General features: G+C 51.9%; 1 protein-coding gene across 1 annotated transcript in view; it reads left to right on the top strand.

Annotated features, from left to right (window-relative positions):
• Window positions 1–7,719: 7,719 nt before the first annotated feature.
• Window positions 7,720–15,551, top strand: part of Pnpla3 (patatin like phospholipase domain containing 3) — a gene marked incomplete in the record, with an annotated part of 18,806 nt that continues 10,974 nt past the window's right edge. Inside the window, 4 exon segments of the mRNA XM_008844724.2 lie at window positions 7,720–7,924; window positions 10,321–10,553; window positions 11,604–11,669; window positions 14,110–14,319. Of these exon segments, the coding sequence (XP_008842946.2) occupies window positions 7,738–7,924; window positions 10,321–10,553; window positions 11,604–11,669; window positions 14,110–14,319 (696 nt within the window).

The raw sequence follows: 15,551 nt of genomic DNA, 5'->3' as shown, positions 1-15,551 counted from the left end.
GAGGGAGGGGGGAGGGAAGGAACAGGGAGGAGGAAAGGAAGGAAAAGGAGGAGGAGGGAGTGGGAGGGGAGGCAGGGTTAACTTGGGGCCCATGTGTGAAAGTGCTAGAGTGCTCCAGCCCAGGGTGGTAGAGGAGGAGGGAGAATGTGAGCCTGAGGAACGGTCCTAGGAATATGGATGAAGCCAGGTCTATGACAGGCTGCTGGATGGGGGCAGACAAGTTCCCCAGGGACCTTGAGCTCTGGGCTAAGGAAAGCCAGGAGCATGTGGCCCCTGGAGGAGAAAGATGCTTCCACCTCCTCTCCATCTCCTCAGCACGCTTCTGCCCTTGAGGTGTCCAGGTGATGGGAAAGACTCCCTGTGATGATGCTGTGGCTCCCTGACTCCCCGACGCCTTGCCGCTCCCCATGGGACTTTCTATAGTATCCTTCATGACTTCCTCCTGGTTCTCTGCACGCTGGTGTAGCCACAGACCCAAGATAGGGCTGTTACATGGGGTGGGGAGGCTCAGACTTCAGTAAAGCGCAGTTAGGAGTCACGAGGGTGGTATACAGTTTAGTTTTGTTCTGGGAGTGTTGACCCACAGATATCCTGGCACAACTAGCAAGAGATGGCAGGGTGCCATCAGGTGACAAAAAAGCTTGGACGGTGCTCAGCAGAGGGCCACCAGCACATACAGCTCTGTGGCTGGCAACCCCAACGCCCAGGCCTATGAACCAACAGCAGGTGGCTGTTGTCACACTGTGGACAGGGCTTGGAATCCAGACCTTGGCCATCAGTGGCCACATCTCTGGGTTGGCCAAAGGGCACTGTCTGTATCATGGTAAAGAAGGAGCCTGTCACTATTCTGACTCTCTCCTGCTTCCCTGGCTTCTCTCTGAGTTCTTCCTGACTGTCTCGTGTTCCAGGGACAGCAAACTTAAGCTTATCTCTCTGCAAAGGGAACTAAGGCTGCCCGCTCCTGGGTACCAGCAGGTCCTGTGGAGTCAGTCAGCCCTGATGTCATGATCACCTAGACCCAGTTTGTAGTCTGCCTTAAAAAAATATTTTGGCAGCTAGAGGGACAGGTCAACAGTTAAGAGTACTGGCTGCTCTGCAAAGGACCCAGGTTTGGTTCCTAGCACCCACATGACAGCTAACAACCATCCATAACTGGTAACTGCAGTTCCAGGGGATCCGACACCCTCTTCTGGCCTCCACTGTCATTACATGACATGGGTGCACTTACATATATGTAGGCAAAACATACATATAAAAGTAAACAAAACAATTTTATAAAAATGTTTTTGTTACATCTTATATGTGTGGTGGGGGAGGGTGGGAAGTGAACTGCCACCATCTGGTCCAGCACAGGCTGATCAATCGCTTATCCACACAGACCCAGAACAATCACCTGTCAGCATATCACATTAAAGCCTATCAAAACCACAGCAGGCCAGTCAGGCCAGTGAGCTTACAACAGATCAGTGGGTGATGCAACCCCTCACCAGGATCATGGGAAAGGGGGAGCAGGAACCCTGAGGTATCAAGGCACCACCCACCTTCCACCCACCCTCCACCCAGAGTGCTTGTGTGTCACACGATGGACAGATAATGATCCCCCCAACACCCCCAATCCCCCCCTTCTCCTGGACTTCATTCAGCTCAGCACTTCAGCTTTTTGGCTAGAACCTGCCCCAGGTGCCTTCCAGAGCCTGCAGGCAGAGTTCCTTGGCAATAAGTGTGGGAACCACTCCAGACTGGGCTTAAGTTGGGCCTTTGTCTGACCCACTGATCTGTATCAATTCTCTGTCTCTGGGTTCAGGGGAGCCCCTGGGAACACTGAGGTGGCTTTAACCCTTTCTTAACTGTTCCATAACCTGTGTATCGGCATGTGAAGGGTAACATGGGATATGAGTACTGGTAATAGTGGTATTGAAGATTGGAAAGGAAGGGGCTGGAGAGATGGAAAGATGGAGAGATGGCTCAGGGTGTAAGAGCGCTGACTGCTCTTGCAGAGGACTTGGGTCCAGTTCCCAGAACCCACACGGTGGCTAACGACCATCTGTAACTCCAGTTCCAGGGGATTCAACACCCTCTTTGTGGGCATTGCACAACATGGGTGCACTTATATACATGTAGGCAGTACACTCATGCACTTAAAACAAAAATAATAAAATTTTAAAAAAAGATTGGAAAGAAATAAAGAACTCACGGCGGGCACAGCCACCGTCACCAAGTAAAACCAGGGGAGGGTAAGGCAGCTGAGACAGCGGGTGGATTGTTTCTCAGTAAATTCTGGCACTGTGGAAAGATGCACTGTATCCATCTACATAAACTTCACAGCCTGTGGCAGTGATGCACACAGATCAGTGATGCCTGGTGATTGCCTGGGGCTGGGGAATGGGGGGCAGGGACAGTCAGTGTGGGAGATGGAAGAGTCCTGGAGGGGATGGTTGTGAGCGCTGTTCAACATGAGCGGACGCAAGGGATTGAGATACACATGCAGAACAGGTTACAATGATAATTCTCAAGTTATGGATATTTTACAATTGAAAAAAGACACAGAGGAGTGAATTGCTGGCAGTCATAGGACACAACACACGGAAGGGATGAAGGGGGTGAGGTGGAGTAGACCAGGGCTGGACCCCCATCCTGAGGCCATCAGTGAAGGCTTCGAGAAGTGGAGTAAGTGGTGTGGAGGAGACCCGGTAGGCTGAACCTGTACTGTGGGAAGGACAGCAGGGCGGGGGACTCTGGTCCTAGATGCTTCAGCTTACCCACTCCACCACAGTGCTAGTTCCCACTTGGCCTGGGCTGGATGGAGCCTGCTTCCTACTCACAGAGAACCTCCCTGCTGTCCATCCAGGTACCTGGCAGGTTGGCAGAGAAATGAGGGCCTCCCGGAGTAAAGAACTCACGACTGGCATAGCCACGGTTACCAAGCGAAACCAGGAAAAAGCGAGGCAACCGAGGCGGTTGGTGGATTATTGTTCAGTAAATTCTGGCATTGTGGAAAGATGCACACAGTGCCCTGGGTGTGGAGGTGGGTAACTTGGGTAAAGGATGCTGGCACTCTTTTGTCCAGCAGGGCCTAGAGGAGGACAGCTGCCCCACCCCCAGGCTCTTGTTCCCATCTGGACTCTGTGGTCAGAGTAGGCCACGTGCTGTAGTTCCAGTCCTGCAAACTTGGAGTTAATGCACTATCTTCCCCTCTTCTGAAGGTCTGCATGCTATACAGTCCTTCCCTTCCCTCTCTTATTCCCTCTAACCCTTCCTCCCTCCCTCTCCTCCTTTCTCCCTTCCTTTTTGCAGAGCTAGAGAACAAGCCCAGGGCCTGTCACATACAAGGCAAGTACAGTACCCCTCAGCCACACACCCAGATATCGTGACAGTTACTTTCAGCATATATACTGAAAATTAGTCAATCCAAGTTCAGTACAAGTTTAGGTTGCTAGGAGCCTCTCGTCATAAACTTTCTTTCGTGCATGTATTTTATTTTCCTTTCTGCAGCCTCCTCCCTTTATAAATATGTGCACTCTGTTTTTTTATTTGCTTGTTTTTGGACAGGATCTCAGTACAGCCCAGGCTGGCCTCAAACTTTCTGTGTAGTTGAGGATGACCTTGAACTTCTGATTCTTCTGCTTCCCCTCTCCACCCCCAGTGCTGGATCTACAGGCTTATGCCACCACACTGTTTATTCAATGCTGGGAATTGAACCCAGAACTTCATGCATGCCCAGCAAGCAGTCTACCAATTGAGCTGCAGCTCCAGGCCAAAGTCTATGCTTTCTGTTCAAAAACACTTTATTTTTTTAGATTTTATTTAAATTTCTTTATTATTTTATGTGTGTGTCTATTTTTTGTTCTTTAGCTCTTTATTTTATTACTCATTTATGTGAGTGCATGTCATATGTATGCAGGTGCCTACAGAGGCCAGAAGAGGTCAGAGATTCCCTGGAGCTGGAGTTACAGGGGGTCAGTTGGGAGCTGACTGATGGGGGTACTGGGAAGTGAACTCAGGTACTCTAGAAGAGCCGCACTCACTTTGTTTGTTTTTGCTGTTGTTTTTTTGAGACTAGATCTCCTTGTAGTCCCAGTGGGCTTTGAACTGGTTGTATAGCCCAGGCTGGCCTTGATCTCACAGAGTTGCCTACCACTGCCTCCTTAGTGCTAGGATTAACGATGTGTACCACCACAACTACTCAGCAACTCTAATTTTTTTTTAAAAATTTTATTTTATGTGTATGCGTTTATTGCCTACATGTAGGTAAGTGCACCCGTGTCATGCAATGCCCACAGAGGACAGAAGAGGTCTTTGGATCCCCTGGAACTGGAGTTACAGACAGTTGTTTGCTGCCAGGTGGGTGCTGGGATTCGAACCCAGGTCTTCTGCAAGAACAACCAATGTTCTTATCTGCTGAGCCATCTCTCCAGCCACACAACTCTAATTTTTAAAAATATATTTATTTTATTACTTTTTATGTGTGCATGTCTATGTATGTGCACATGTATACAGGTGCCCTCAGAGGCCAGAAGATTGGATCTTGGATTCCCTGGAGCTAGAGTTATACCTACTTGGGTGCTGGGAACTGAACTTGGGTCCTCTGCAAGAGCAGCAAGTGCTCTTAACCACTAAGCCATGTTTCTAGCCCTGCAACTCAAATTTGTATTTAGCTTTGTGCATGTCCACTACTGTCCAAAAATGAGTCCACAGTGATGACCTGAGTTACAACTAAACTTTAGCAAAATCTTTTAAAGGAGTCACAGTGTCTTTGCTTCTCTTCTGTCTCTATCTCTTCTATTTATTTATTTATTTATTTATTTATTTACTTATTTTTGAGACAGGGTCTCCCTGCAGCCCCAGCTGGCTTGGAACTCATTATACAGACCAGCCTCGCCTCCATCTCACAGAGATCTGCCTGCCTCTACCTCCCAGTGTTGGGATTAAAGGTGTATGCCACCACACCCAGGTTCTGTCTCTCTCACTCTGGGCTGGGGGGGTGGGGGTGTTCTCCTCCCCAGTGATATTAGTCATTGCTAGGACTTAATGGAGACACTCCATAGACCCAGAATCTACCCCTGAGTTTTGGCTCAAACAAGGGATTAGGGCTGGTCAGTTACCCGAGCTTGACTGGACTAAGGGATTCCTGGAGGCAGGATTCACTGCAAAACCAGGAAATCCTGGAAAACAGAATGAATTGGTCACCGTGATTTACTCTTCTTGTTCCTGACAAAGGCAATGTAAGGAAAGAAGGAAGGGTTTGTTTTTATTTATTTATTTATTTTTGTTTTTTGGAGACAGGGTCTCCCTGTAGCCCCAGGCTGGCCTTGAACTCACAGAGATCCCCTTGCCTCTGCCTCCGGAGTGCTGGGATTAAAGACGTGCGCCACCACGCCCGGCTATTTATTTATTTTTTAATATTTTATTATTTTTATTTTATGTGTATGAGTGTATTGCCTGCATGTATGTGAGTGCACCTGTGTTGTGCAATGCCGTGGATGTTGGAAGAAGGTGTCAGATTCCCCTGGAACTGGAGTTTAAGGACGGTTTGTAGCTTCCATGTGGGTGCTGGGAATTGAACCCAGGTCCTCTGCAAGAGCAGTCAGTGCTCTTAACCACTGAGCCATCTCTCTAGCCCCCATTATTTTTATTTTCTGTGTATTAGTGTATTGCCTGCATGAGTGTAAGTGCACTCATGTTGTTCAATGCCTGTGGAGGCCAGAAGAAGGCCTCAGATTCCCTGGAACCAGAGTTATGGACAGTTGTTAGCCACCATGTGGGTGTTGGGAATCAAACTCCAGGTCCAGTGCTCTTAACCACTGAGTCATCTCTCCAGCCCCCCAAATAGTGAAGTTTTAAATCTAAATTATTTAATATAACTGGATAGTAAAACCTTTATTTTTTGTCAAAATAAAAGTTTTTCAACCCTTCCGGGCATGGTGGCACACTCCTTTAATCCCAGCACTCAGGAGGCAGAGGCGGGCAGATCTGAGTTCAAGGCCAGCCTGGTCTACATAGTGAGTTCCAGGACAGCTGGGGCTACAGGGAGATCCTGTCTCAAAAAGACAAAAAAAAATTTTTTTTTCAACCCTACTGTTTTCTCTGTTTCCTAGGTGTCTAGTTGCTGTAGTGACAGGCTCATGTTTCCTGTAACTACTCAATTCAATGGCGATAGGAGGAGGCCCGCCCCAGCCTTTACACCCCACTTTCGCCAATCAATCCCAGAGTGAAGTTTGAATTAGAACGAGAGCTGCAGGAAAACAGACACTTTTTCCCCCAGGAAAGAGTTTCATTATTGCAGCTTCAATGGCTTCCCTGAATGGGGAGCTCAGGAGGGAGCTGTTTCCAGTCCCCAGCACTGCCAATAGAGCCCTGGGGAGCTCGTGTGGGTGCGTGCGTGGGTGCGTGTGTGTGTTATTGTGCAAGGGCCAGATGAGGAGCAAGGGTGTGAGGCAGGCACAGACACTGCGGTGGGAGTGAGGACTGTGTGGCCAGGCACTGTCGGGGCCCTGTCTGCCCTTCACAACAGGCCACACGATGAGCCCGTCAGCTGCTTTCTCCTCCAGGGCACAGTGAGCAAAGCAAAGCTCTTCAGGTGTAAGGCAGAAAGAGAAGCACCTAGTACGGGAGGATGTTTAAGAAGGTGATGTGTGGAGAACAGGCCCTAAAAGTTTTCTACAATTTAGAAAGGAGACCAAAGGGGCTGGAAAGATGGTTCAGCAATTAAGAGCACCTGAGGTTTGTTCTTTCCGAGGACCTGGGTTCAGTTCCCAGCACCCACACTGGATGGTTTATAACCACCTGTAACTTCAGCATCAGGGGATCCAACACCCTTTTCTGGTCTCCACAGGCACTTGCACACACGCGGTACATATACAGATAAGCAGGCGCGCGCGAGCACACACACACACACACACACACATAAAATTAAAAATATATGTTTGGAGAAAAGAAACAAAAGGAGGACAAGAGAGAGGAGTATTAGGTGACAAGGGGGGACGAGGTGCAGGCAAAAGGACGAGGAGTCATGAAAGAGGGTAGAGAGCAAGTTTTCAGTTCCAACTCTGCCATGGTTCCCGCTCGCCCTGGTGGGTATGTGAATTCAGCTTTCTGTGTACTTAAGTAGCAAGAACTATTCTTGCGTTCCCAAAGAATCCAACACGTGTCACTCCTTCGCGACCGTGCTTGTGAAAGTTGCTTTCTTTTTAATTCCACTGATCATCAGCACGCATGAGGCCCCAGGTTCAGTCCCCAGTACCGCAGAAATCAAACAAAATAATTACGAAATTAAAAAATCGCTACCACTCTCCGTGAACTAAAAACGTACCAAAAAAAAGGCAAAACCAGAAAACTTCCACGAAAACAACGCCAATACATTCAATTTAGATGGTAGTATGGTGGTCATGCTTCAGGGTGCAGGTCCCGCGTGAAAAAGAAACGGAGAAAAAGTCACAGGCCGGACGGGAACCCAGGCGACCAGCCTCTGCGCCCTCCTCCAGCCTGGGGCTCCCCGACCCCGCCCCCTGCCGGGAGGGAGGGGGCGGGGCGAGCGTCCTGCACGCCCATTGGTCCTCCCGAAGGCTCATTTGCATGGCCCGAGCGGGGGCGGGGCCGAGGCTGACGTCACCCGGGGATTGCCTTGGCTGCTGCTGCTCGCCGGGACTCAGAACGCGAGCCGGCGGGGAGCGGAGCGGAGCTGCGGCTGCGGCCCCGGCGCGTGGGCACGGGTACCGCGAGCGCCCCACGCGCGCCGCTATGTACGACCCCGAGCGCCGCTGGAGCCTGTCGTTCGCCGGCTGCGGCTTCCTGGGCTTCTACCACGTCGGGGCCACCCGCTGCCTGAGCGAGCGCGCCCCGCACCTCCTCCAGGACGCGCGCACCTTCTTTGGCTGCTCGGCGGGGGCGCTGCATGCAGCCGTCTTCCTGTCCCGGGTCCCTCTCGGTGCGTCCATATCACCCCAGAGTCCCCACGCGGGGATGGGGCACCCGAGGCTTCGGTGATCTCCCCCCATCCCCGAGCCTGCCCAGACAGGTGGCCCCCCGTCGCGGTTCTGTCTGTCCCCGGGCACGGGGAGGGGACGCACCCCAGGGGTGTCCCACGACTTTCCGGAGTGGGGACCCCAAGCGCGGGCGGCCGGGAGGCGCTCTGGACCCGGAGATGTTTGAGCATCCTCTTCCCTGGCCCTGTCCTGGTCCTGCAAGCTGGGGTAGGATGGGGAGGAGGGGGTCCGGGAGCAGGGAGTCAGGACGCACCGGGCGCAGGGTCCTCTCGTCCCGCCGTTACCAGGGCTGGATTTGCTCTGGTTGTCGTCATGGTGTCACCTGGAGGAGCTGAAGACACCAAACTTGAGCACTTTTGGTCCAGGTCCACCCCTTTGGGCGCCTGGAGAGGTGGCTGCTACAGGGTGGGGTGCGTGGGATAGGAAAGTGCTTCTCCCTCCTTCAGTGTTTGGGACCCTCCCTGGAGGCTGGGGTCCTGGACAGGGCCCATCACATCTTTTCCAGTCTTCACTGATCAGGGCCAGGCCTCCCCTCCCAGATGCGTGCCACTGGCAGTGACATGAGGGTCATTTGAATCCTGCCTGATTAAACAGTCCATGTGTGGAGGGGAGAAGGTGGGCTTACGTCTCTCTGCTAACTGTTGGGATGCCATACCCTACCCCGTGTGTCACAGCCTAAGGCTGGCAGTGGGCAGGGACTGGGGTAAGTGCCCACAGGGAGATCCCTGTCTCAGGAAAACTAGCCACAGGCCCCGAGGCAGGATGATAGTATCCCTTACCAGCCCCCGTTGATCTGGGCCTCTTTAACACTTTACTCTTTGCTCTGCTGCCACTGCCAGCAGGGAGTGACTTTGGCTAGTGTGGGGAAGTCCCTGCCGATGTATGGAGCTCTGCCATTGGATAGAATCATGTGAGCAGACCCTGGGCTGATGGGACTCAAGGATTAGGAGGCTAGCCGTCCTGGCTATCTGCCTGCTTGTCTGTCTACTCCAGCAAGGGAGGGAGACAGGGGCAAAGGGCAGAGAGTGGCCTGCGGGAGGACTAGACCAGCCCCGTGGCCACCTGCACACCCTGGGATTCAACAGGGACCAAAGGCAGTTCCTACATGTGGGGGCTCTGTGCTCCCACGTGGATGAATGATTGTCAGCACAAGAAGCCCGAAGTACACCCACTCCTGTCTAGAGGGGGTTCTTAACTGTGCAGAGGACAAGGGCAGCCTGGGGCTGTCCTGGCGGAACACTGGAAGACTAGAGCTGCAGGTTGCCTGCCACAGGTGGGGAAGCTAAAGTACATTGCCTGGGGTGCTGTGATTTGGGCCCAGGTCCTTGGGGCATCTGAGTGTTGGCTAGACTTGGCAGAGGAGAGGAGGGGCAGAATCTGCCAGCAGGGTACAAGTTCACCCCTCTGGGCAGGCTCAGAAGTGGGTTGCCGTTTGCTGGGAGTCAAGGTTAGACTTGGATCAGGACAACTGGGACATGTCTGTCTTTGTGCAGCCCAGGATTTTTGTCTGGCTAAGGCTGGAAGAGGTGGTCCTGTGTGCCAGGGCAGGACAGATTAACCCGAGGGGGCCTGGCTGGGGAGTAAAGCACCCACCACACCTTCTGGGGATGCTGGGGTTAGAGGCTTCTGGGGAGACTAGTCAGCCACTTAAATAGTCTTTTCTAGGTAGAACATCTTGCAAATCTTATTTCACTCAATCCTCTCTGTCTCCACAAAGGCAGGTAAATCTCGTTCTCCATGAAAAAGGCAATCTAGGGTGTAGACAGGTGGCAGAGTGCCTTCCTGAGTGTGAGGTGGAAATGGGATTCAAATTTGGGTCCAAACTTGGATTATTTCCCCTACACCATCTGTGTAGAGGCTATGGTGCTGATGTGTTGGTGGCTTCTGGCTTTGTGGGCATGCAGGCGGGAGTTCTCACAAACATGGGCCACTGAAAGGGGCAGCCATGTTCCTGTAGCTTAGACCCAGCCTAGGACTGTCCAGGAGACACACACCTCAAGCCCTATAGACCATTTCCTAGCTGTTCCATTGAATAAAGTCAGACATAGGTGAAACTGATTTTATAGTGCTGCTAATGCGGAGTACTGTCACCTTCCTGTCTAATCACTATGAACCACTATTCACTAGATAGTGTTGCCTGCTAAACCTTTGAAGTGTGGGTGTGGTCTATAGCCACTTGGAAAGTAACGTGCCTGATCTTGACTGAAATAGCAGGATGTGTTTTATAGGTCTTAATTGGGGCCAGCCACTCTTTTATGTGGTTTCTGTTCTTACAAAAAAGTATCCCCTATCTCCAGTGTGGTACCCTGTTTTGTGTGTTTGTCCTCTGACCCCCCAGACCAGACCTTAGAAATCCTCATGGACCTCGTGCGGAAGGCCCGGAGCCGCAACATTGGCACCCTCCATCCATTCTTCAACTTAAACAAGTGCATCCGAGATGGGCTCCAGGAGACTCTCCCGGACAACGTCCACCAGCTAATCTCAGGCAGGATATGCATCTCGCTCACCCGGGTGTCTGACGGGAAGAACGTGCTGGTGTCTGATTTTCATTCTAAAGATGAAGTGGTAGATGTAAGCACTTTGCTGCTCTGGGTGTGGTCAAATCAGAAACAGCATGTCACCCTGGGTCAGGGTGACATGAACTCTGTGAATCCAGTGAGTTGGTCTAGTTTCTGGAAGCCCCACTATGCCAGGACACTTGCTTGTCTCTTTCTGTCTCTGTCTCTCTGTCTCTGTCTCTCTCTTTTTCAATGCTGGGGGTGGAAGCCAGGGTCTCGGCATGCCAGGCATGTGCTCTCTCCAGCAGCTGCACCCTGGCCCCATTGTTCCATTTTCAGGCTGTCCTCCCTTCAACCCTCCACTTCTAACCTCCCAGAGAACTGGACCTGGGTGTGTCCCTCACCTTACGCATCTTACATAGTGAGGTTGGCTTTTTTGAATGAAGCTTCTCCAGGGTGGGAACATGTCTTATTTGCCTCTATTCTCCAGATCTGGCACAGACAAGATAATTTGCAATATCAAAATGCCATCTGCCTTGGCTTTTGCTTCTCAGAGCTCCTGAAGAGTAACTGCATTTGACTTAACTCAATCTGTATGAGGCAGCATCCTGCACCTGTGGCCAGCAGCCCTGCATACAGTCTTGATTTCTACTTAAACATCTGGAAGCTTCTGAGCAACCAGTACCTGCTGTGCCTATATATACCTGTTCCTCAGTGGACAGTGTGCTGTCCAACATAGTGATTCTCAAAGTGTGGTCCCGGGAATCCCTGTGTCATTATGACCAGGGAACTGACTGGAGTTGTGGGTTCTTGGGACCTATCTCCAATGGGAGAGGGCCTGGATCTGTGTTTCCTGCAGCTCCCAGGTCTACCCCTGCGGCCACCAAGTCAACAGTGCTCCAGTCTGGGAGCAAGCACAGGGACTGAAGTACACAGGCAGTGTGGTTAAGGAGCTGGTGCTGCCCACAGGACTCAAGGCCTCAGGTTACAAGTGTGAGGGCCAGTCATGTGCCTGGGTGTTAAAACACCTACTGCGTTCAGCTCCCTTGGGGAAGGCGAGAGGACCCAGGGAAGTCACAGGCCCCATCTTGGCCATGGCCTCACTGCTCCTTTGTTCTCACAGGCCCTGGTATGCTCCTGCTTCATCCCTTTTTACTCTGGCCTGATCCCTCCTTCCTTCAGAGGTGAGGTAAGTATGGACTGGAGACAGCAGAGCCCTTGTGGCCTCCTTTACAGCCAGCTGGCTCTGACAGCCAGGACCACATCTGACTTGGAGACACGCTTGGCCTTGGGGTCAGAATCCATGCCTGACTTCCTGGCGGCCTGAGCCATAGGCTTACACCCCCAGGAGTCACCTCTACCTCCAGGTCTGCAGCCTATAGGGTTCCCTTAATCTGCTCAGGAGCACCCCATGGAGACTCCCTGTGGCCTAATTAAAGTGTAAGGCGCTTAAGAATTGATTACTCCTCTTAGGTAGTTACTCTCAGGGGAAAACAGACCAGCTGTGTGTTCCCTTTTATTTTGACAGGGTCTCACTCTGTAACTCTGGCTGGTTTGGAACTCTATGTAAATCTTGCTGGCCTCAAACTCACAGAGATCTGCCTGCTCTGCCTCTGCCTTTGCTGGGATTAAAGTCATGCCCACCATGCCCGACAGTGACGCTATCTAAATTTTCTTTTGTTGCTTTGAGGCAGGGTCTAATGCGACCTCCCAGTTGGGCCTGCAGCAGGCTGAGGCCACCAGGAGTTTCAAGTCTTGATCCTCCCACTTCCACCTCTGGAGGCCTGGGTGCCTTCACCCTCTCATTTTAGGCAGTACTGGAGATCAAACCCAGGGCCTCTGGTATGCTAGGGCAGCGCTCTGTTCACTAAGCTACATCCCCCCCAGGTGTGCATTTCTTAACATCTGAGCATTTCCTAAAAATCTGTTGGTCTGGCCCTGCATAGATCTTTGCTTTCTTTGACTTTACCACTTTGTGATACCCAAGAGAAAATCTGTAACACGGTAGGCTTTTAGGGCCTTTCTTGAGCTCATGGAGATCAGTGGCAAGGAAACCAATAAAATCCCTTGGGCAGCAGAGGGAGGGGGCGGATCCAGGCACAGCACCCCTCTGCCTCACAACCACAGGGGGACAGGGATGAGTTTAAGGCCCTCTGCATGCTATTGAAATGCATCATCTGCGCTTTAAATTTTTTTTTCTTACATTTTATTGTGAGATAAGGTTACCCAGGTGGGCCTTGAACTTACCATCCTCCTGCCTCAGCCTTGAATTCTGGAATTATGGGCCTGTGGAGATGTGACTGTAATCCCTGCCTGCCTGGCAGGGAGGTGGGGGTGGGGGCGGGGCTGGGGCGGTGGGGGGCTGCCCCAAGGAAGCTATGAGCTGGGTTTCCGTTCTCCACTGCCCCAGTGGGCAGTGCCTTGCAGTGCTGTCTGTGAGTGCTGAAAGTTTCAGGAACCCAGACCACGCCCAGGTCGCTTTTTACCAGCCCTGTGGTCATCCCAACTCACAGATGAAAACACTGAGGTCTGAAGCCAGGAAAGGGTCTCCGGGCTCTGGGGCAGACAGCTAGAATCCAGTCTCTGTGCTCCCTAACACGAGCTGGGTCATTTGGGACACACTTCTTTTGTTGCTGTTAACATAGGATGTCCATATGTAACCAGGCTGGATGCCTTGGTCTTCAAGTGCTGGAATTACAGCCACGCAGCCCTGTGTCCTGCTCACTTTTGTTTTCCAATATGGCTCTGACTGTTCTCAAACTCACTATGTAGCCAGGGATGACCTTGAACTTCTGATCCTCCTGCCTCCATCTCCTGAGTACTGGGATTACAGGCATGCTCTACCCTGCATAGTTTGTGTGGTCCTGGAGAGTAAACCCAGGTCTTCTTGTGTGCTAGGCAAGCACTCTACCAACTGAGCTGCATTCCCAGGCCCTGTTAACCCTCTGAGGTTGAGTTTACAGGCTAGGTTCATATGGTACAGAGTTATGGCTGATGTGGGAGTTGCACAGGGTAACTCAGGCCCTTGGATTTCCCACTGAGGGCACCCAGGAATCCTGAAGAAAATCACTATAAATCTCCTGGACTTTTTGCTGTGCTGGGGTTGAAGCCTGGAACCTTAATATTTGAGACAGGCATCCTGCCCCTCCCCACCTCTGCCTTCAGACCTTCCTGTACTACAGGGGTGTTCTGAATGGGTGGAAAAGTCCATGAAGAAGAGCAGCCCGTGGGAAACGACGCCCCTACACCCCACTCCCTAGGGCCCCCTCTTTATGATAGCACTATTTGTTTATTTTAGTGTGTGCCTGTCGGCGGAGGCCACACTGGGTGTTTTTCTCAGTCCCTCTTCACCTTATTTTTAATGTATACAAGTGTATTGCCTGCGTTTCTGTAAGTACACCCGTGCAATGCCCAAAGAGGTCGGAAGAGGGCGTCAGATCCCCTGGAACAGGAGTTATGGCTGATTGTTGGCTGCCTTGTGGGTGCTGGGAATCAAACCCAGGGCCTCTGCAAGAGCAGCCAGGCCTCTGTCTTCCCAGCACATTGGCTGCCTTTCTACCATGGCGGCTCTGGAAACACCTTCAACACCAGTGCAGGGAGACTCAGACCAGCCTTTCCTCTCCTCACAGCGGTATGTGGATGGAGGTGTGAGCGACAATGTCCCCCTGCTGGATGCCAGAACCACCATCACAGTGTCCCCTTTCTACGGGGAGCATGACATCTGTCCCAAAGTCAAGTCCACCAACTTCTTCCAAGTGAACGTCACCAACCTCAGCCTCCGTCTCTGCTTGGCGAACCTCCACCTTCTGACAAGAGCACTCTTCCCACCTGATGTCAAGGTGAGGGGTGTGAGGGCTGCTTTTCTCTGCCCCGCCAGAGAGCTAGGGGTGCCAGTTAGTTCTTCCAGGAGCAAATAGGGAGGTGCAGTGTCATGGTGGCAACTCTGAGGAAAGGTGATGTCCTAGGAGCTGGGTGATGCCCACCTGACCACAGGGTCTACCGGTGTCATATGGACTAACCCAGAGTTCAGACCTCACCTCCAGGGGTTGGGGTCTAAGAAGTCAGGGGTTGGGGAGGGCATCGTAGTGTCATTTCCTGTTGCTGTGATAAAAATACCTGGACAAAAGCAGCTTTCCTAAAAAGGTTCATTCTGGCTTGCAGTTCAAGGGACAGACCATCGTGGCGGGAAGTCGAGGCGGCAGGAGCTTGAGGCAGCTGGTCACATCACATCCATAGTCAGAGCAGGAAAGGATGATGCATACTGCTGCTCATCTCCTTCTCCACTCACACATTCCAGGGTCCCAGCCAGGGAATGGTGCCACGCACAGTAGCCCGGACTTCCCACCTCAGTGAACACACTCAAGATAATCCCCCACAGCCGTGCCCCGAGGCCAGTCTCCCAGGTGATTCTAGATCCTGTCAGGCTGGACATTATCCATCACAGGGGGGTAGATGGTGTGGTGCACGCCTGTATCCCAGCATCCAGGAGGCAGAGGCAGGTGGATGGAGCATTTGAGGCCAACCTGGGCTACCTAGCAAGACCCTGTCTTTAAAAAACAAAATAGGCTGGAGAGGTGGCTCACCAGTTAAAAAGCATGTACTGATCTTGCAGAGGACCCACGTTGGGTTACCAGCACCCACGTTGGGAGGCTCACAACTGCCAGTAACTCCAGCTCCAGGGATCCAGTACCTCTGGTTCCATGGGCACCTGCAGTTATGTGCACATACAGTAAAAAAATAAAACATAATAATAATAAAGTGCCCTGGGGATGGTCTGTGGGTGAAGGTGCTTGTTGCCAAGCCTGAAGACCCGAGTTCAATCCCTGGGGCCTGCTTGGTGGAAGGCGAGACCTAACTCCTGCAGGCTGCTTTCTGACTTCCACTTGCACACTGCAGCACACGTGTGTGCACACGTGTATACACACACACAAAATCAAATGTAATAAAATAGGTCTTGGGGAGCTGGCTCAGTGGTTACGAGCAGTGGCTGCTTTTGCAGAGGACCAGGTTCAGTTCCCAGCACCCATAGGGTGCTAACAACTGTCTGCAACTCCAGTTCCAAGGGATCTGA

The sequence above is a fragment of the Nannospalax galili genome, unplaced genomic scaffold (assembly GCF_000622305.1).
Source record: "Nannospalax galili isolate Female #2095 unplaced genomic scaffold, S.galili_v1.0 scaffold180, whole genome shotgun sequence".
NCBI classification, from domain to species: domain Eukaryota; kingdom Metazoa; phylum Chordata; class Mammalia; order Rodentia; family Spalacidae; genus Nannospalax; species Nannospalax galili.
This window is presented reverse-complemented; position numbering and strand designations above follow the sequence as displayed.